A 23,085-nucleotide genomic window follows, 5' to 3' on the forward strand; every position below is an offset into this window, starting at 1 on the left:
AGGCTGCAGCACTTATATATCATGGTTACAATCAATGTTTTAATGCGCGAATATGTAAAAACAACTTTCTATTGTGCACTGCCACACAAGGATGGGTTCAGAAGAGATGCAGCATAAAAATAATAAATAAAATTGTTCTTCATTCCTTAAAATGGAGAAGCAAATTTTGGATAAATTGTAAGGATGTCGTCCAGTACACCAGATTCCATGAAATAGTTACAGTTGGTGGTACAATAGGCTAGGAGGTTTAAAATCCTTTATGATTTCACATTCAACAATATTGTGTTCTAGTGAATGCATTAAAGTTGCACAGAGTTTACAATCTGAATATTCTGGTAGTGGCTCAGCCTCCCTAAACTGCCATATGTGCCTATAGCCAAGGCAAAATCGTGCAATGACTACATCACATTGTCTGGTCCGTTACTATGCTGACCATACAAATACCTATTATTACAAAATTTGTCATAGATATTAATACTGCAGCTTTCAGGTTTCTGGGCATTTCTTATTTCTTCTAAATCTGAATTAATTTCTTTAATTTGTATGTTTCTAATAATTCCATTAGATAGTCAAAAGTCATTATCGGTGTTTTCTTTCCTGCAAGCCTCATTGGCCAATCTATCTACAAAATCACGTTTTCCAAATCCAACATGGGATGGGGTTTTTGAGGTTATCTTGAGATGATTTCGGGGCTTAGCGTCCCCATGGCCCGGTCTTCGACCAGGCCACTTTTTTGTTACACACACCCCCAGGAAGCAGCCCATAGCAGCTGTCTAACTCCCAGGTACCTATTTACTGCTAGGTAACAGGAGCATCAGGGTGAGAGAAACATTTTGCCCATTTGTCTCCGCCTCCACCGGGATCGAACCTGGAACCTCAGGACTACGAATCCAAAGCGCTGTCCACTCAGCTATCAGGCGCCCATGGGATCCACATAAATGGATCCCATGGCACCCCATGGGATCCACACAAATTTTATACAATAGTTATCATCATTGGCAAAAATTACATTCCATTTGATATTACAAGCTACTTCAGACATAAATTGCGATAGGTTATTTAAGGATTGCAGAGCACTTTTATAGTCACAGAATATCCCTCCACCACCATTGAGCTTAAGGTACTCAGTGGCTAGATAAATACCTAATAGCTCAGTCTGTGTCGTGCTTGCCCAGTTGTTCAATCTCTGTGAACTAGACATGATTATTTCATTTCCTTTATATACTGCACATGCACAACCTGTTCTACCAGTGCCTAATTGCAGTCATCAGTAAAGGTACAGGATTCAGTTGGTTTGAGATTTTGAAGACTGTCAATAGCTTCTAATGTTATACATCTCATAGTTTCAGTGTTATACATTTGTTTTACACTGATGGGAGTATAATGTAAAGAGACCTGCACATCTTTCCAAGGGGGAATATAGAGAACAGTTTTATCATGACTAAGAGACACATTCAGTTTCATAAGATTATTGGCACAACAACTGAGCCACACACTGTAAGGAGCTTTTTGCAGCGGATTGAGGGAACAGTCAGAACTGTTTAGAATGGATCTCAATTTAATTTGAATAGAGCTGGGGGGGACCATTATTTTTCAAAGTTTTGGCCCAAAACATAGTACTAAGTAGAACTATTCTCGACTGGCAGATAAAAACAAACCCCAACAAGTCCAAAATCACATACTTCTTCAACAACAAACGACGCAACCCTGCCCCAATAAACTCTACTCTCAATCACCAGATGCAACCCAGGTCCCAAGAGTCAACAACACCACAGTACTTGGACTCACATTAGACTCTAACCTTCATTTTCACACACATATAACACCCAAGAAAGCTATAGCCTCAAAAGCTCTATCCAAACTTTTCCCACTCAGACATGACTCCCAAGCCACCAAGCTTTGTCTATACAAAACACTCATTCTCCCACTCCTAACATATGCACCGATCCCACTCTCACTTGCACCACCAACAAATAGGAAGAAACTCCAGCGTACCCAAAACAGGGCTCTGAGATGGGTGTTCGATACACACTGGCAGGACTTCACCACTAGTGAAGCCCTGCATGAGTGGGCAAACATCCCAGCTCTCAACATAACCTGGGATACGATGGGGAAGAAACAGATCACTAGAATTCTCACCTGTCATGACAACTACGATGCATTCCTCATAAACGTCCTAAGTAGACCCAGACATACGCACAACCTCTTTAACCTGATCGACGACCCACCTCCTGCTCCGTCCTTTACATGACCCCTCTCCTCTACTATACCACTACTCAAATCACCTCGTTCCAAACTACATAGCCTCCTTAATTCTTCTCCCCTCTCTTTAGGGGGGGGGGGGGCCGACCTGTTAGCTCCCGTTTTCTGGTGCCTTGAGTGGGGCACGATGCTGATTGGCAAATCCAAGACCACATCTGGTGTGAGCCACCAGGGCACACCCAGCTGAGGGCTGCTATCTCCGTGGGCGCTCCGAAAGACGAAATGTTGTCACAAAGATCTGATTCCTTGCCTCCAATTGCTAAGTCTGGTCATAACGATTCAATGTCATGCAGCTGGGTCTAGCCCTGGCACTTTACCTCATACTGAAAACCCTTCCTCTCACCCCCACTAATTCTTCCCTTATCCCCACTTCCACGTTCACCCAATAGGGTATCTTGACCTACATTTAATTCAATCATTCATTCAACTATTCTCTCATAAATAGAAGGTAATCTTAGTTCCTTTCTCATGTTAACAATTCTGACAGTTCTAGGACAACCCAGGATGATGCACATGGCATCATTCTGTATTACATCTAGGCCTTGTAGTTGTTTAGGAGAAAAATTAAGAAGATGCAAGGCATAATAATCAACAACAGATTGTATAGAGACAATATAAAAACTATGAGCATATTTTATGTTAATACCAAATCCTTTGCCCACAAGAGTTTTGAGAGGTTTAAGATGCTCAACAAGTTTTTTGTGCAGGTTGCTGATGAGATTTGTATCATTAACCTCGACTCCAAGATATTTATAAGACTCAAGTCTTCACAGGCACCCCATTAATAGTATAGTTAACATGAAGAGAAATGGGGAATAAGAACCCTTGTTTTATTAACAGAGATTATGAGGCCACATTCTACTACTTTCTTGGAGAATGTATCAAGTAATACTTGTAGTCTTGATTTACTGTGTGCCATAATACAAATATCAGCAGCATAACATGTAACAGTTTCAGTATGTTGTACAGGTATGTCATGGATAAGTTTGTGCGTAAGTACAATGGCACCTCGACTTACAACTACCCCTACTTACGAATTTTTCGAGTTACAATGTAAATTTCGTCGGAAAATGGGACTCGACTTAAGACCTTTGCCTCGACTAGCGACTTTGTTGATACACGTATGGATCGCATGGATCCTGGCGGCATGGCCGACCCTGCCTCAATTTACCAGTCACCTGCTTAGTGACGATCGTGCATGTAAAGAATTTCATTATTTTTGTGTTTTTTTGTTTTTTGAACATAAAAGTAATTATTATATATCATGCCATGGGTCTTAAGAAAGTCAGTGGTAAGGTTCAGCCTGAGAAAACACATGTGAGGATGACCATAGAGGAAAAACAAGAGATCATTCGTAAACATGAAAATGGCATGAGGGCTGTTGATGTAGAGTAGAGGATGTCCCATCCTCATTTATTAAGAAAATGTGTGCACAATGGGAAGAATTGCAAAGATTTGTTTAAAAGTCACCCAAATCAAGCTGAAGCCGGCCATTGTGTTAACCTTTTTAATGACAGTGTCTCACTTCAGACAAGTGTTACAACATAGGGAAAAACAAGTGTCGCTAGACATGTTTTTAGTGAGAAAAACAAGCAGTGAGCCACAACTGCTATATGGCAGTTGGTATGCAGGCAAAATGTAGGAGAGAGAGTACCCCAGAAAAGTCATCACTGCCTGATGTTATAATGGAAGGGGACTGCCCTTCCAAACACTAACACCTCTCTGCTCCTCACCGTCTTCCATACACCATCAAGAGTCCTCATTCAAGGTAAGACATACATACAGTACTGTATTGTAGCTAGTACAAAATGAGTGTTATTCGGTATAAAATGTATTTTTAAGTTAACATTTTTGAAGGTGTGGAACAGATTAATTCAATTTACATTATTTTTTATTGGAAAATTTATTTCAACTTAAAATTTTTGACTCACGACCCATCTCTGAAAATGGATTAAATTTGTAAGTCGAGGCCCCACGGTATATTAAAAAGCATAGCACTTAGGACACCACCTTGAGGTGTGCCTAGTTTGAATGCATCTGTTCTTGTACTTTTAACTCTTTAAATAGGACACTGGCACGCCTGTAGGATAGGTAGCTCTTTATCCAACTCGGAAGATTACCTTTGATTCCAAATTCAGCAAGTTGCTCTAATATTATTTTGTCATTCGCTACATCGAAAGCTGACTTTAGGTCAATAAAGCTGCCTGTGTCCTATCCTCAGTGTACAATATATTCAGCAAAGCATGTTTGTGTGCTATATTTGGGCATAAACCCATATAGGTTAGGAGCCAATTTTTCTTTGACCTGAAACATGACACGATTGAGAACAATTCTCTCCAAGACTTTACACATGCAAGATGTAAGGGAAATAGGCCTGAATTTTTGAGAGTTAGGTTTAGGAATTGGTACTATGAGACCTTAGGTGAGTTCAGTTCAGGGGTTAAAAGACTTCAGTTAATTCAATGTTGAAAAAATGAAGAGAGAATAGAAGAAGATTTAATTCAATATGTGTATTTTATGTCTACTAACCAAACATAATAAAGATCAAAGTTACACATTTTAAATACTGTAATTAAAAATGTGCTTTTAAACAGAATTTTGCAGCCAAAATACTCTTATTATCAAATACATATTCCATCATTTACAAAAACACAAATATTTTCAAGCGAAACAACAATAAATAAGTTGAGATATTATTATTGTCTAACCCCCTGTATTGCACTCACCAAAATATCTCGTTTGACAGGTTGTGTGAAAGACTCAGTTTACCAATATCTTAAAATTTTTACATTTTTTTTTTCACTCGCTGTGATTTTAACTCAAATCATCAAATTTGGCAATATTTTGACATTTTATCACATATGTAAAAATGTCCAGTTGACATTACAATCCATTAACTCCCACACCACGGAACTGTCACATGAAACACATGATTAGTACAGGGGGTTAAAGAAAGGGATAAGGCAACAACAAATTTAAATGAATCCAGCTCTTGCTTTTTCGTTGCTCTTGGTTGAATTTATAATTAAATATGCAAGGATGACAATACAAGTCACTCACCTACATTAAGACACCCAACACAATCAACACTACTCTTCAACACCAGCAGCTTGGAGCTCTCAACACGATCCCTGCAGCTCCTCATTAGCCTGCCACCTGCAACAAGAGGCAAACTGCAATACAATATTGAAAATCAGGCATGTAACTTTTTAAATTATCTACAGAGCACAACAAATGAGGATCAGGACTTGAAACACACACACATTGCCACATAGAAAAACCTTATGCATACAGCTCATGACTCGGCAAAACACAAACACACACACAGATCTCAACTTAGCAAAGCATACAGATTGTGACCTAGCAAGTCATACAGATTGTGACCTAGCAAACCATACAGATTGTGACCTAGCCAAGCATACAGATTGTGACCTAGCAAACCATACAGATTGTGACCTAGCAAACCATACAGATCATGTGGCTTAAAGGGCCATAACATAGGATATTAAAAGTTATTCAATGTCAACCAAATTTTTTTTGACTAGTTGTATATGAAAAGGGCTGCAACTCTTCCAAGTTTCAGTATTGCAGCCTAAATATAAAGGGAGAAAAAAAATTATTTTTCAATAAATTTTCAACATTTACCACAAGTTTCAAATTAAATCATTTCTATGACACTCGTCTATCACATTGGCATATAATAAAGGATTTTACCAACCGGATTATCCAAAATATGTTTAGTTTTATTAATACAAATAGTCAAAGTTCCCAAAAAACTTATGCAAATATATCATGTTTATAAATATTTATAAAATCAATAAATGAACTTAGGAATAAGGAATCTTTGATCAATTGTAGAGACAAACTCTACATATAAGTTGTAAGCTTCATGTAAAATGAATAACAAATGAAAAGGTAGTCATTTTTTTGTTACTTGAAACAAAATCAAGTCAAAGATTCTACCACCTGTGACTGAGGGGTTGACATCAACTAATTTCCTCGAAAAATGGCACCCTTACAGATAGGCTTATGTGCAGTAAGGTGTATACGTTTCATAAAAATCGCCCGATAAAAAAATGAGAAACAATTAGAGAAAAAAAAAAGCATTGAATGTAATGAAACGCCATTTTCTGGGTGAGACTCGGAGGCTCCCCAGAACTATCCAGGCTTATATGTAACTACTGACTATTAGCTTTCTGGCATTAGTCAAAGTGCATGGAGTTCTTACTTACCGGGGACCATGAGCCAGAATCTGGCCCCCCCTCAGAGAGGCACGAGGAGCAATGACCTATAGAAACCCCCATGTGAATGGAAGCATTCTGGGTCTGCCATCGACCGAGTCTGGCACCTAGAAAAATAGGCGCACCAAAACCCTTATTCCAGTGAAAATATCGCTACCGAAAGCTGAACGAGTGGACAGAACTCCCCAAGTGAAAACGAGCAAACTAGCATGACATCATCACATCGCCGTGCCGCCATCTGCACCCCCCATCCCCTCAAGGGGAGGAATGTGGGGAAGGGGAGCCTCAGACCCCCGCAATCAAACCAGCAGTTCTTAGGCTGGACGTCAAAAGCGTGTGAAAACACTGCCGACCGGAGGGAGGGAGCGATGCCGGGGAGCCTCCGGGTCTCACCCAGAAAATAGCATTTCATTACATTCAACGCTGGTTTTCTGGGAGAAGTCCCGTTGGCTCCCCGGAGCTACCTCACCAAAGATAAGGGAAAGAGGGAAGGACCCGGGAGGCGGACGCCACGTGCCCTAACTAAAAAAAAAAGACAACTGGCAAACTGAAGGACCCTGCAGACAACTTGGGAGACCCAAATCCCAGAATAGGAAGGAAGGAAAGAAGGGCACCCCCCCCCCCCACAACCACAGAGGCCAAGGCGCGCAGAGAACAGCAGAGAACCACAACCGAACTCATCACAAGAAGCATTCCCGCCCTGACCAACCAAGCATCAATAACCCAAGGAGCCGATTGGAAAGCTTCAGACCCATTTATCGCCAGAAAAATGAGACTGCTACAAACGAACAAATCTACCACCAGGACCAAACGAGGAGAAAAACTCCTGCACCGGAGGAGAGCCTGAAGTTCCCCGACCCGACCCCTAGAGGTCAACACCAACAGGAAAGAGAGACCTGGAAAACAACCCAGAACCGAAGGGACCACGACAAACCAAGTAGAGAGAAACGAGACCACCCGGTCTAACGACCAGGACGGCACTAGAGACACATGAGCAGGCCAGAGGGGGAAACAACACATGAGACAGCATGTGGAATGGAGCAGAAGTAACATCAATACTGAACCAATCAATACAGCTGGAGTGATTCCGCCAATGCCGCACGACACGAGGGGTCAGTATCCGGAAGAGGATGACGGTCCTGGAACAACCACGAAAGGAAAGACAAGACAACCCTATTAGAGACCAAAGTACACCTACACAGTGATAGGAACCAGAAGGACTACAAGGAAACTTCATACAGCGGCCGAGACGAAGCACGCAGGTAGAAGACCAACAACAAAGCCACCAGCGCCCATACAAGCGACGAGAAACTTGAGACAAAAAACCCCAGACATAAAGACTCGAGGAGAAGAATGAAACAGACTCGTACTGGGCCTGACCGATCTGCAGAAAGAAGTGGAGCCGCAGGAAAACCCTCGAGTTCAGACACCGAGCAAGCAACGCCTGAAACCAAGGCTGGGCCGGCCACCAAGAAGCCAGAAGCACAACTCTCCCCTGGTAAGACTCCAAGCGAGCCAGGACCTTGACATTTCCTGAATGTGAACCACCAGGAAAGCCAAACCCTGAGAACTCAGAAGACGAGTCACCCGAAGCAACCAGTCCCAAAAAGCCAAAGACCCAAATCCTACGAAGCAAAATCCACACAGCCGCAAACACCCGCACCACGCTGTGCAGGAACAGTTGAAAGCGGGCATGTACGCAAAGCAGAGCCGCCAGAGGAAGAGACAAAGTGCAGTCCGAGCCAGCTAAGACCGAACCTGAGAGGGAACCAGATGGGACTACCGCCAGTGCACCAGGCGAGCTGGGAAAGAACCAAATCCTTGGTGAGCAGACACACGAACTGACCAGGAGCCCAAACCAGCCAGTCATCGAGTGAGGCCAGAACCCGAACACCTAACAGACACAGTCAGGCACCCACGACCCGAAGGAGAAGTGTGATAATGCAAGGTGCCAGCAGGTTCCTGCAACGAAAGCAGGAACCTTGACGCCCCACAACAAAACCGAGCCAGTTCCTGAACCTCGGGACATGCCAATGCGCATTGGGACATGCCAAAACGTGTCTATGAGGCCCAGGGACACCACCCAAGTGCCCAGCTCCAACAGAAGACAGACCTGGGACAGAGTAGTCATCCGAAAGGAGGGGCAAGAACCCACGGGTTCAGACAGAACCATTCCAGAATGAACCAGAGATACGCGCAGTCCCATTTCGGGACCGAAGTCAGGCGGAAACCCACCAGAGACACAAGGTCAGTTTGACCATGCTCAAGCAAACCCACTCTGAGAGGACTCAACAGAGCGCAGGAGAAGATGCATGCCCTGCCAGCCCCAAACCCCCAGGAGGAGGAGACACTCAACGCCCCTACAGGCCGCACGAAACCACCCGAAGGGCCCACAAATTGTGGGACCAGGCGCAAGCAACAAGGCCCCCCCCCCCCCTGTGAATGGGACAAACCTTGAAAAGGCCGATGCACCATACGAGAACCTAGCGGTGCACAGGGCGATACCCACGCCGACTAGAAAATGACGAAACCGAAGGTTGTGCCTGCCCCGAATCTGGCACAACTGGCCCACCACAACGGATAGAACCCCGAGGCCTGGCACGACCCATCTGGGAAGGCACCCCCAAGAGCCCCCCGGAGAACCAACATGTCAGACATGGGATGGCACCTAGCTGAAGCCGCCTACAGAGACTGCACAACGGCAGACTCCTCCACATTCAACTCAAGCCAATCAGAGGACAGCTCGAGGAGGGAGATGAAACGTAGGGCCAGAGCCAGCAGGCCACGTGTATGCAATTCCTTCGTGACCAAGACAGCCAAAAGGGAAGGAACCTGCACACGAGGCAGCATCACACCAACAACCCGTGGAAGGACAGAGGCGAACAAATGTGCATTGAGATGCTCAAAATCGCTCCCCAGGGAAAACCTGCAACGCCGTCTGAGCCTCCCTCCACGCAAGCACGTGAGACCGACAGAACGGGTACCAAGCCTCCAATGAGAAGAGCGGACAGTCTGTAAACCAGGACGACTCTGGAACATCACAACGAACCCAGCACACACATGAACATCCATACACGAAGGAACACAGATCCATCACGAAGGTATAATCCGGGTTGTGCAGGAGATAAGCTGCAAGGGCATCCTGCATCACACAAGACAGACCATGCTACAAGGCACAGTAACAAACAAAACCGGAGCCAGAGGCACCAGACCAGCCAGTATCACATTAGCCAAGAACTGCCAGTTGGATCACTGGTGCAGGGGTCTGGAGCTCCGTCTTCCCCCCTCCTATGGAGGATGGGGGGTTGCACAGATGGTGGCGCAGCAACGTTATGACATCATGCTAGTATGCTAGTTTTCATTTGGGGAATTCTGTCGTTCGGCTTTCGGTAGCAATATTTTCACCAGAATAGGGGTTTATTTCGGGGCGCCTATCTTTCTAGGTGTCAGACCCGGTTGATGGCAGACATAGAATGCTTCCAACCACACGAGAGTTTCTATAGGCCATTGCTCCTTGTGCTTCTCTGAGGGGGGCCAGGTTCTGGCTCATGGTCCTCGACAGGTAAGAACTCCATGCACTTTGATGCCAAAAAGATAATAGTTACACATCAGCCTGGAGAGCTCCGGGGAGCCAACGGGGCTCCCGCCAAAAAATCTAATTTTTTTTAACTAAACTTTTTTTGCATAAAACTAATTACTAAAGTCCTTTATTATATGCTATTGTGATAGCCGAGAGTCATAGACATGATTTTAGTTGACACTTGTGTTTATGTTAATTTTCGAACATTTTGGAAAATTTTTGACACATTATTAAATATTTTTTCTCCCTTCCTATTTACACTATGATGCTGAGACTTGAACCAGTTGAAGCCCTTTTCATATACAACTAGACAAAAAAGTTTGACTGAAATTTAATTAGTTTTCATTTATTGCACATGTTGAGGTTATGCACCCTTAATAAAATACGGAGATCGTACCTTGCTGCCATGGTCGAGATGATAATACAGGTGGAGCACTCATGAAAGTGTTGGCAGCAACTGCATTGCCATCAACAACAGCAGAACAAGCAGCAGCTGTATTAACAGGTGCTGCTGCAATACTGTCAACAGTTACAACAGAGTTAGCAGCTGCAACACCTCCAGTATCAGTGTCACTGACTGCAGCGCTATCAACATTAGCAGCTGTAGGCGTATCACCATCAGCAGCTGAAGCCGTATCAACATAGGCAGCTGTAGCAGTATCAACATCAGCAGCTGTAGTAGTATCATCAACTGCAGCAGCTGTAGCAGTATCAACATCAGCAGCTGTAGCAGTATCAACATCAGCAACTGTAGCTGCATCAACATCAGCAGCTGTGGCCGTATCAACATCAGCAGCTGTGGCCGTATCAACATCAGCAGCTGTAGCAATATCAACATCGGTAACTACAGCAGCTGTACCAGTATCAACATTGGCAGCTGTAGCAATATCAACATCGGCAACTGCAGCAGCTGTAGCAGTATCAACATCATCAACTGCAGCAGCTATAGCGGTATCAACATCAGCAGCTGTAGCAATATTAATGTCAGCAGCTGCAGCAGAATCAATGTCAGCAGCTGTAGCAGTATCAACATCATCAGCTGTAGCAATATCAAAATCAACAGCTGTAGCAATATCAATGTCAGCAGCTGTAGCAGTATCAACATCATCAGCTGTAGCAATATCAACATCAACAGCTGTAGCAATATCAATGTCAGCAGCTGCAGCAGAATCAATGTCAGCAGCTGTAGCAGGATCAACATCAGCAGCTGCAGCAGTATCAACATCATCAACTGCAGCAGCTATAGCGGTATCAACATCAGCAGCTGTAGCAATATCAATGTCAGCAGCTGCAGCAGAATCAATGTCAGCAGCTGTAGCAGGATCAACATCAGCAGCTGCAGCAGTATCAACATCAGCAGCTGTAGCAGTATCAACATCAGCAGCTGTAGCAATATCAACATCGGCAACATCAGCAGCTGTAGCAGTATCAACATCAGCAGCTGTAGCAGTATCAACATCAGCAGCTGTAACAGTATCAACATCAGTAGCTGTAGCAGTATCAACATCAGCAGCTGTAGCAATATCAACATCGGCAACTGCAGCAGCTGTACCAGTATTAACATCAGCAGCTGTAGCTGTATCAACATCAGCAGCTGTAGCAATATTAATGTCAGCAGCTGCAACAGAATCAATGTCAGCAGCTGTAGCAGGATCAACATCAGCAGCTGTAGCAGTATCAACATCAGCAGCTGTAGCAATATCAACATCGGCAACTGCAGCAGCTGTAGCAGTATTAACATCAGCAGGTGTAGCTGTACCAACATCAGCAGCTGTAGCAATATTAATGTCAGCAGCTGCAACAGAATCAATGTCAGCAGCTGTAGCAGGATTAACATCAGCAGCTGTAGCAGTATCAACATCAGTATCTGTAGTCATATCAACATCAGCAACTGCAGCAGCTGTAGAAGCATCAACATCAGCAGCTGTAGCAATATCAATGTCAGCAGCTGCAGCAGAATCAATGTCAGCAGCTATAGCAGTATCATAGTCAGCAACTGTAGTAGTATTAATATCAGCAGCTGTAGCAGTATCATCTATAGCAGCTGCAGCAGGAATAATGTCAATAGCTGTAGCAGTATCAACATCAGCAGCTGTAGCAGTATCAACATCAGCAGCTGTAGCAGTATTAATGTCAACAGCTGTAGCAGTATCAACATCAGCAGCTGTGGCAGTATCAACATTAGCAGCTGTAGCAGTATCAACATCAGCAGCTGTAGCAGTATCAACATCAGAAGCTGTGGCAGTATTAATGTCAACAGCTGTAGCATTATTAGCCTCGGCAATTGTAGCAGTAATAATGTCAGCATCTGGAGCATTATCAATATCAGTAGATGTACCATTATCAATATCAGTAGATGTAGCTGTATCAACAGCTGTAGCAATAGTAACAGCTACATCAGCAGAAACAGCAATAGAGTTTGATAGTATGGGCAAGTCTACATACGTAAGTGCTGATGAGGGCTCGTTAACTCCCAGACCAGCAGCATTAAAGGTGCCAGTGGAAGAGGGTATAGTTGGGTCCATGTACTCAAGTGATGATGACCCATCTTTTAACGATAACTCAGTAATTGTCAGCCCAGCAACAACAGCACAATCCTTTAGTGGGTCAGTAGTGGAAGACGGAATGGCCAAGTCCATGTACTCAGGCTTTGAAGAGCCAGTCTGTAATAATGACTCCATAATTGTCAGCCCAGCAACAGCAGCGGAATCATTTAGGGGGCTGGTAGAAGACGGAATGGCCAAGTCCATGTTTGCAAGAGCTGATGATCCAACCCCTGTTGATAGTATTGCTGGCACACCACCACCAGATTTTTGGGGGTCAAGGGATGACGATGTATTCAATTCCTCATAGTTGATCGCTGATGATCCATCTAAGGTGAATGACTCTGCAGTTCCAAGATCATTTCCACTTGTGCTTTGTGGAGAGGCCAGCACAGATCTGCTTTTCAATGATAAAATGTAAATTTTAGCTATCACTACAGAAAATAAGAACAATTTACAGTATAATTAAAATTAAATATTTATGTTGAGAGAATAACACCATTCTTGCAAAGAACATTCAAAGTTCACCATGCAAAGCATATTAACTATTCTATAACCTATTTAATGCAATCTTTAGCATTTCAAACCTAGATGAACAGTTTCTAAAACCTGATTACTTTCTAAGGAATTATTTCTTTTTAAATAAGACAAAATTGACATAACAGTCAACAATGCAAAATGAGATATTTACAGAATATATAAATATTTAAATGTTTATATAATACAAAAATATATACAATAATTATATTGTCACGGTAAAATCTCTAGGAAGAGATTCGGCCTACTCCATTGTCACCTATTCTACTTATTCACGTCTATTTAATCAAGAACTGCAGCCAAGAACAACAACTACTTCCAGACGTCTACACAGTACTACCAGTCTCCCCCCTTCACCACGGCCCGTCACCCCACCTCGCACCTGGGTCGCTGCGAGACCACACCCTCCGAAACAAGCAGTTTAACAGCCAGTTAATAGTTAAAGAAGCTATCAGCGCCATTGCCCGGCCAATATTCTGTATAAATAGGGCTACCAAGCTCTCCAAGATTCAGATTACTCCTGAGTGCTCTTGCTGAGTAGACCTGTTGACATACCCCAGTGTGGTAACAGAGCTATTCAGTTTGACTCACAGTATTCCGCGCCATATTTTCTAGTACTGTATTAACGTAACGTAACAAATTTAATTGTCTGTTTATCTTGTTTGTTTTGCACACTTTGTATTAAAGCCAAGCCTGGATATTAATTTATGTGTTGTAATTTGTTTAACTTCAGTTTTTGTGTCAAAGTAGAGTATTTTTAAAATGATTTTCCCTCTGCTTTATCCTACAATTTATCTTACTGTGAAGACACCTTTGCAGTTTAACTTTTTTTTTTTTCTTTTTTTTTAACATTTTGTGACTGGCATTATAGACTGCACGACCACCAACGTTTCCCGTCACAATATATTCATACATACAGTATAAATATTTAAAAAGAATTTACATACAGTATAAATATTTAAAAAGAATTTACAAAATGAACTGTACAAAAATTAATATGAATATATACAGAATAGTATATGCAAAACTACCCCAGACCATTCACCCTGCAAAACTACCTTAGACCATTCACCGTGCAAAACTACCTTAGACCATTCACCGTGCAAAACTACCTTAGACCATTCACCGTGCAAAACTACCCCAGACCATTCACCCTGCAAAACTACCTTAGACCATTCACCCTGCAAAACTACCTTAGACCATTCACCCTGCAAAACTGGGTAAAGTTAGCCCCAAGCATCTGGCCTCCAATCTTGGACAAATAGACTGTCTTTTATATAGATAGTCCTATAACTAGCATTCACAATGAATTATAGTTAATTCAAAATAGAAATTACTGTACTGCAAAAATAAAACTGTAAAACTATGTAAGTATGCAATAATGACTAACAAATACACATACCTTATATTTGTAATAGGAATAAAGGAAGACTTGGAGAAAGGAACTTGCCGCTGGTGCGGGCTCGGCTCCAGCGGCTGGTGCGGGCTCGGCTCCAGCGGCTGGTGCGGGCTCGGCTCCAGCGGCTGGTGCGGGCTCGGCTCCAGCCGCTGGTGCGGGCTCGGCTCCAGCCGCTGGTGCGGGCTCGGCTCCAGCCGCTGGTGCGGGCTCGGCTCCAGCCGCTGGTGCGGGCTCGGCTCCAGCCGCTGGTGCGGGCTCGGCTCCAGCCGCTGGTGCGGGCTCGGCTCCAGCCGCTGGTGCGGGCTCGGCTCCAGCCGCTGGTGCGGGCTCGGCTCCAGCCGCTGGTGCGGGCTCGGCTCCAGCCGCTGGTGCGGGCTCGGCTCCAGCCGCTGGTGCGGGCTCGGCTCCAGCCGCTGGTGCGGGCTCGGCTCCAGCCGCTGGTGCGGGCTCGGCTCCAGCCGCTGGTGCGGGCTCGGCTCCAGCCGCTGGTGCGGGCTCGGCTCCAGCCGCTGGTGCGGGCTCGGCTCCAGCCGCTGGTGCGGGCTCGGCTCCATCTGCTGCTTAAATGCTTCTGATACCAATTTACTTTCAGCTTCTGAATTATCTAGAAGGTTCCTCGCATGAGCTTCTATGGAGATTGTGGAATTTTGACAAAATGTTCACATAATGACAGGTATTACTGGGCAGTGTTCTGAGGAAGAAAAAAAATGTGCAATACAATACATATACTGTAGATATACCATACTATAGTCCAATTTATTATGATAAAGTGCAAAAAAGAACTGAAATTATGTTATTTCGTGAGCACAGTGACCGAGCAGGGAAGCTAATTCACACAATAAAAGATCAATAGATAAACTGCTATTTCAGAACTCTGTTCATAATCTCTCACTTATTGTTCAGTTAAAATACTGTATAATAAAGCAGCTACTCGACATATAGGTATACATTGCAGATAATTTAATCTCATTCATACTATCGTCAAATAATTGCCTCGACTCTTTTACATCTACAATTATCACTAATACTGTATTGCAGACTGATTTCTATATAATAATAGTTCATTGTGTCAGGGGAAAGGCTGCTAGTTTATACACACAGTACAGTATATGTTAGGCTTATAACAAGGTCCTCCCAAGATAAAACAGTAGTACTGTACTGACCCTTCCCTAGGATGCAACCCCAACAACTTTACTAACTCCCGGGTACCTATTAACTGCTAGGTGGACAGGCGCATGAGATAATAGGAAATGTGCCCAACCATTTCTGTCCCGCCCAGGATTCGAACCCGGAATTCTCGACTGAATCTCGATTGCAGCTCTAATTGCATCCCCTTTAATTATTCTACATAAGTTTCTGGATATGATTCACAGCAGATGGAATGGCATTGATACACAGCAGATAAAATGGCACTGATACACAGCAAAGGGAATGGCATTGACGCAGTGAAGATTGGTGTTGACGCACAGTGAATAGAATGGTGTTGATACAGATTGGAGAGAAGTGTTGATGCACAGCAGAGAATGGCATTAATGCATACCAGAGAGAATAGCAGTGATGCACAGTGGAGAGAATGGCATTGATGCATTTGTGGATAGACTAGTATTGTAAGACGAATACTGATATTAGAAAAATAACTTCAGGCCAACAAATCAGGCTCTGATTAATAATAATATTAATTATTATTATTAATTAATAATATCAATAGCATCTTTATACATACAGCTTATTTATTTGACAATATCAAATAAAATCTAGAGCAGTTGGGTGCCTTGCCCATCAACAGCATTGTCAGGTATCTCACACATCAATAGCATTGACAAATATCTCGCCCATCTACAAATACTACTTACATAACACACACACCCTAGGCTACGCAACGCGCACACCCTAGGCTACGCAACACGCATACCCTAGGCTATGCTATGCACACAACCTAGGTTATGCAACGCACATACTATAGGCAACACAACACGCACACACCCTAGGCTACGCAACGCACACACCCTAGGCTACGCAATGCACACACCCTAGGCTATGCAACACACACACCCTAGGCTATGCAACACACACCCCCTAGGCCACGCAACGCACATACCCTAGGCCACGCAATGCACACACTCTAGGCTACGCAAAGTACACCCTAGGCTACGAAACGCACAAACCCAAGGCTACGCAACGCACACACCCTAGGCTATGCAATGCACACACCCTAGGCTATGCAACACACACACCCTAGGCTATGCAATGCACACACCCTAGACTACTCAACGCGCACACCCTAGGCTATGCAACGCGCACACCCTAGGCTACGCAACCCGCACTGCCTAGGCTATGCAACGCACACACCTTAGGCTACGCAAAGCACACACCCGAGGCTACGCAACGTGCACACCCTAGGCTACGCAACGCGCACACCCTAGGCTACACAACGCGCACACCCTAGGCTACACAACGCGCACACCCTAGCCTACGCAACGCGCACACCCTTGGCTACGCAACGCGCACACCCTAGGCTACGCAACGCGCACACCCTAGGCTACACAACGCTCATACACTAGGCTACACAACGCGCACACCCTAGGCTACGCAACGCGCACACCCTAGGCTACGCAACGCGCACACCCTAGGCTACGCAATGCGCACACCCTAGGCTACGCAACGCGCACACCCTAGGCTACGCAACGCGCACACCCTAGGCTACGCAACGCACACACCCTAGGCTATGCAACGCACACACCCTAGGCTACGCAACACACACCCTAGGCTACGCAACACACACACCCTAGGCTACGCAACACACACACCCTAGGCTACGCAACGCACACACCCTAGGCTACGCAACGCACACACCCTAGGCTACGCAACGCACACACCCTAGGCTACGCAACGCGTACACCCTAGGCTATGCAACGCGCACACCCTAGGCTTAGAGGCTACGCAACACACACACCCTAGGCTATGCAATGCACACACCCTGGGCTATGCAACACACACCCTAGGCTATGCAATGCACACACCCTAGACTACTCAACGCACACACCCTATGCTACGCAACGCACACACCCTATGCTATGCAACGCACACACCCTATGCTACGCAACGCACACACCCTATGCTACGCAACGCACACACCTTAGGCTACGCAACGCACACACCCTAGGCTACGTAACGCGCACACCCTAGGCTATGCAACACGCACACCCTAGGCTATGCAATGCACACACCCTAGGCTACGCAACACACACACCCTAGGCTACGCAACACACACACCCTAGGCTACGCAACACACACCCTAGGCTACGCAACACACACACCCTAGGCTACGCAACACACACACCCTAGGCTACGCAACACCCACACCCTAGGCTACGCAACACACACACTCTAGGCTACGCAACACACACACCCTAGGCTACGCAACACACACACACCCTAGGCTACACAGCACACACACACCCTAGGCTACACAGCACACACACACCCTAGGCTACACAGCACACACACCCTAGGCTACGCAACACACCATAGACTACGCAACACACACACCCTAGGCAACGCAACACGCACACCCTAGGTTACGCAACACACACACCCTAGGCTACGCAGCGCATACACCCTAGGCTACGCAGCGCACAGACCCTAGGCTACGCTATGCACACACCCTAGGCTACACAACGCGCACACCCTAGGCTATGCAACGCACACACCCTAGGCTATGCAATGCACACACCCTAGGCTATGCAATGCACACACCCTAGGCTACGCTACACACACACTCTAGGCTACGCAACGCACACACCCCAGGCTACGCAACAAACACACCCCAGGCTACTCAACGCACACACCCTAGGCTATGCAATGCACACAGCCTAAGCTACACAACAAACACACAGCTGCAAAAAAGTGGGGACAAATTCTGCTACTGAAATCGACTTCATAAACAACCACACAGAAAGAGGTGGTGGAGGGAACAACCACGTATTCAGAGGTGGTAGAGGAAACAACCACGCAGATATAGGTGGTGGAGAAAACAACCACACAGACAGAGACGATGGAGGAAACAACCATACAGAGTGGTGGCAATGGAAACAAACACGCAGACAGAGGTGGTGGTTTTTAATTGTTTGGGAAAACTGTATACCACTCCACAAATGGCATATTTAAAGCAATTAACAAGAAACGCAAATATGAAGAAAATTGGATTAGCCTAGTTACAAAAGAAGTTATGAGATACTCATCAATGCTTACTAATGTAATACGAAGAGCCAAACTTTCCTTTTATTAAAACAGATTTAAAGAAGCAAAAGGAAATATGAAAAGTAAATGGAAAGCCATTTCTAACATCCTAGGATCTAAACAACAATCACATAACAAGCAATAATACACTCCAAGGATGGTTACATTTGCAACAGACTTAGAAACGGCAACTGAATTTAATAGCTTCTTGTCATCAATTCGTGATAACCTTGCCAGAAAAATCCCAGTGACCCAGACACATGTTATTACATATCTCACCGGCAGCTATCCTAAATCTCTACTCCTTTTACCAGTCAGCCCGACAGATATTATAACCATAATTCAAATTTACCTAACAGCAAAATGGGTACCTCGTTGTTAAACAATTTGGCGGGTCGTATTCCAGGGAACATAGGATGCAGGACCTGCCCGAAATGCTATGCATGCTAGTGCCTTTACAACCATATAACAACTCTTGTATAAATAAATTAAAAAAAATGTAATAGAACCCATGAGCACCACACCAGAAATAAATCTCTTTAATATCCTAGAGTCAGACTAAATTTATTTATATAAAAGAAGATACATTGGGTTTGTGAGAATACATAGCATAGTACTGTATTTACAATCTTGTAAAGCCACTAGTATGCACAGCGTTTCGGGCAGGTCCTTCATCTAACAGATAATTTTAAGTAGGTAAATTCTAGCAGAATTAATAAAATGATAACAAATACATTGCAAGAAAAAAATGAGATGAGAGAGTTTAACAAATATTAATACACATTGGTATATTAAAGCTCTGATTGATTACACTGACAGCTTGATTGGTAATTTAAACAAGATTTATAGACACCATACAGCAGATTGATAGCGCATATAAGAAGACAGCAATGATCACTACGATAAAAATGTTCGGATTGGGTACATAAAGATTGGGAGATTGGGTAGCAATAGATACAGTGCAATTTTAAAGCAAAAGGTAAAAAATTATGAAGATGAAATTAGGTACCTTTTAGTTTTGTTTTTGAATGACGCAAAAGTTGGACAGCTTTTCAATTCATTAGGGAGTGAGTTACATGGACTGGGTCCCTTTATTTGCATAGAGTGTTTACTCAGATTAAGTTTGACTCTGGGGATATCAAAGAGATATTTATTTCTGGTGTAGTGATAATGGGTCCTATTACATCTGTCCAGGGAGAGTTTCAGAGCAGGATTTGCATTTAAGAACAGGGTTTTGTAAATGTAGTTGACACAAGAGAATTTGTGGAGTGAGATTATGTTTAGCGTGTTTAGAGAGTTAAACAAGGGGGCTGAGTGTTGTCTGAAAGCAGAATTTGTTATTATTCTGATAGCAGATTTTTGCTGGGTGATGATGGACTTGAGGTGGTTTGCAGTGGTTGAACCCCATGCACAGATACCATACTTAAGATAGGGATAGATTAGTGCATAATATTAAGAGAGGAGAGCAGAGTTAGGTACATAATATCTGATTTTGGAGAGTATACCAACTGTTTTAGAGACTTTCTTAGTTATGTGTTGTACGTGGGTGCTGAAGTTGAGTCTTGTCTAGGAATAGGCCAATAAACTTTCCATCATTTTTATTGGTAATGTTTACATTGTCTATCTGAAGCTGAATTGCATTTGTAGATTTGCTTTCAAATAAGATGTAGTAGGTCTTTTCTATGTTAGTTTGTTGGTTGACATCCATAAGAGGACTTTTTTTAGTTTATTATTAACAACATTATTTAGTGTATGTGGGTTGGGGTTAGAGTAGATGAGGGTAGTATCATCAGCAAACAAAATAGGTTTCAGAATGTTAGAGACATTAGGCAGATCATTGATGTATACAAGAAATAGGAGAGGTCCAAGATGCTGCCCTGTGGCACTCCAACGGTTATTGGTAGAGTGGGAGAGGTTATATTATTGATGGCTACACATTACGTGTCTATCACTAAGATAGGATTGGATATAGTCCAGTGCATGGCCTCGAATTCCATAATGATGGAGTTTATGTAAGAGGTAATTGTAATTAACAGTATCAAAGGCCTTTCTCAGGTCAATGAAGAGTCCAATCAGAAACTCATTTTTGTCAAATCTGTGCAAACACTCCATGCAAATAAAAAGGCACAGTCTTTGGAACTCATTCCCTGACGAATTAAATTTTCAACTTATACCTTGTTCAAAAATAAAACCAAAAAGTATTAATCTAATTAATTAGGTAAATTAAATTACCTACTTAGGTAAAAGTACCTAATTTCACCCTACCTTGTGCTTCAAATTCCCACTGTATCTTGTACTGCCCTGTTCCCCAATATTAGTACTTAAGACACATCTTTACCAGTGTAATCACCTCTGTCATACTTATATTGTAGTTATTTGATATTGTATATATTCCCTGAAATAGAGGGAATACAGAGAACATATACGGCACGCATAGACGAGATAAAACACCTAAATTGTTGGAATCGTCTCAAAGCTCTCCAAATGTACTCTCTAGAAAGGAGACGAGAGAGATACCAAATAATATACACGTGGAAAATACTGGAGGGCCAGGTCCCAAATCTACACAGTAAAATAACAACGTACTGGAGTGAACGATATGGAAGAAAATGCAAGATTGAACCAGCGAAGAGCAGAGGTGCCATAGGCACAATCAGAGAACACTGTATAAACATCAGAGGTCGGCGGTTGTTCAACGTCCTCTCAGTGACTATAAGAAATATTGCCGGAACAACCGTGGACATCTTCAAGAGAAAACTAAACTGTTTTCTAAGAGAAGTTCCGGATCAGCCGGGCTGTGGTGGGTATGTGGGCCTGCGGGCCGCTCCAAGCAACAGCCTGGTGGACCAAACTCTCACAAGTCAAGCCTGGCCTCGGGCCGGGCTTGGGGAGTAGAAGAACTCCCAGAACCCCCATCAAGCAGGTATCAGGCAGGTGTATTGTAGTTATATATTGTACTGTATATTGTAGTTATTGATATTATGGTTCGGAACATTGCTATAAAACCTTGCTACAATGTGCCTTTTCATCTTACCTGATATGTTAGATTAAGGACCTGCCCGAAACACTGTGTGTGTTAGTGGCTTTATATGAATGTAAAAACTTCTTGTATAAATAAAAAATAAAAGTTAAATAAATAAATATTATTGTTTATTAGTTGAGAGCGGGGAACGCAGACTACTGCGCTACGGAACCCCACATAACACAAACAACTACAAACTACCTGTAACTCCGGCCGACGTGACCCCTCGTTAGGGTCATAATGACCTGTGGTGATTAGACCGGGTAGTTAAGTTCATCATTCATACAGGAGAGAAACGTTACTAAACAACCACGACCATGATGCTATCCAAAATAGGGCTACGACACTCCTATTTACACGCGATAACAGCTTAACACACTCTTCTTGGTCGTTTATAACTAGTTATTAAGCAACGTTAGCCAGATCCAGGCTACTGTTGTGGCTGGTGTTCGGCACTGTGGGAGAAGAGAGAGAGCTCACAAACAACATCCACCCTCCATGATTGCCGTGGCCCTACTAACGCGTAACGAGTCCGTTTAATTACCTTTAACGTCCCAAATCTACCCTAAGCTACCCAAAGCTTCCTGGCATTACATAAGTAATGAAGAACTATGATATATTTACTCACTATAATGATGATTCTGAATGTAGAACATGAAAAAACACATTTCTGCTCTTAAATTGTTTGCCCGAAACGCTATGCGTGCTAGTGGCTTTACAAGAATGTTTATTCGACTTAATTTCTAAACTCTCTGTTAACCCCAATGTAACTTCTTGTATATAAATGAATAAGTAAATAAATAAATAAATAATATCATTTTATAACGCAATTGGGTTATCCTAACTGGGGACTGGTCAAATCATCTACTGCAGTTTCGGATACCGTCAGTTTAGTACACCAGTAACACGTTCGTTCACTAACAAGTTTGTATATTCGAACCATTTCGTTCGTATATGCGCTGGTTTGTGTTCGCTGCTGTTCTCGTCTGAATAAATACGTGGTACTTGATCATATAATTAGTGCTTCCATTAACAGTGCTTAGAGCCCTGTTTGTACTACTGTGTCTGTTAACAAAACGCACTCTCATCAGAGAAGGGAAGACAACTATCAGGGGAAAAGCGTCAAGCTATTAAGATTAACAAATCTTAATAGCAAATCTCAAATCAACAAAAATCACATCATTCTAGGAGGTGATTTCAATATTAACCTAGGTCTTCAAAATATCCCTCAAGTTGACTATTTCCGTAACAGCATGCACTCC

General features: G+C 43.5%; 1 protein-coding gene across 3 annotated transcripts in view; it reads right to left on the minus strand.

The window, feature by feature from the left end:
* The window catches only part of LOC123759765 (mucin-4), a 142,526-nt gene extending 120,191 nt beyond the window's left edge, over positions 1-22,335 (minus strand). For all 3 annotated transcript variants that reach the window (XM_069317239.1, XM_069317245.1, XM_045745020.2), the window contains exons 1-4: positions 22,025-22,335; positions 14,566-15,253; positions 10,481-13,023; positions 5,323-5,418 (exon numbers count right to left, since the gene is read on the minus strand). In XM_069317239.1, coding sequence (XP_069173340.1) covers positions 5,323-5,418; positions 10,481-13,023; positions 14,566-15,116 — 3,190 coding nt within the window. In that variant the 5' untranslated portion in view covers positions 15,117-15,253; positions 22,025-22,335. The remainder of the gene's footprint in view (positions 1-5,322; positions 5,419-10,480; positions 13,024-14,565; positions 15,254-22,024) is intronic.
* Between the last annotated feature and the right edge of the window lie 750 nt (positions 22,336-23,085).

This window comes from Procambarus clarkii, chromosome 8 (genome assembly GCF_040958095.1).
Source record: "Procambarus clarkii isolate CNS0578487 chromosome 8, FALCON_Pclarkii_2.0, whole genome shotgun sequence".
Taxonomy (NCBI): domain Eukaryota; kingdom Metazoa; phylum Arthropoda; class Malacostraca; order Decapoda; family Cambaridae; genus Procambarus; species Procambarus clarkii.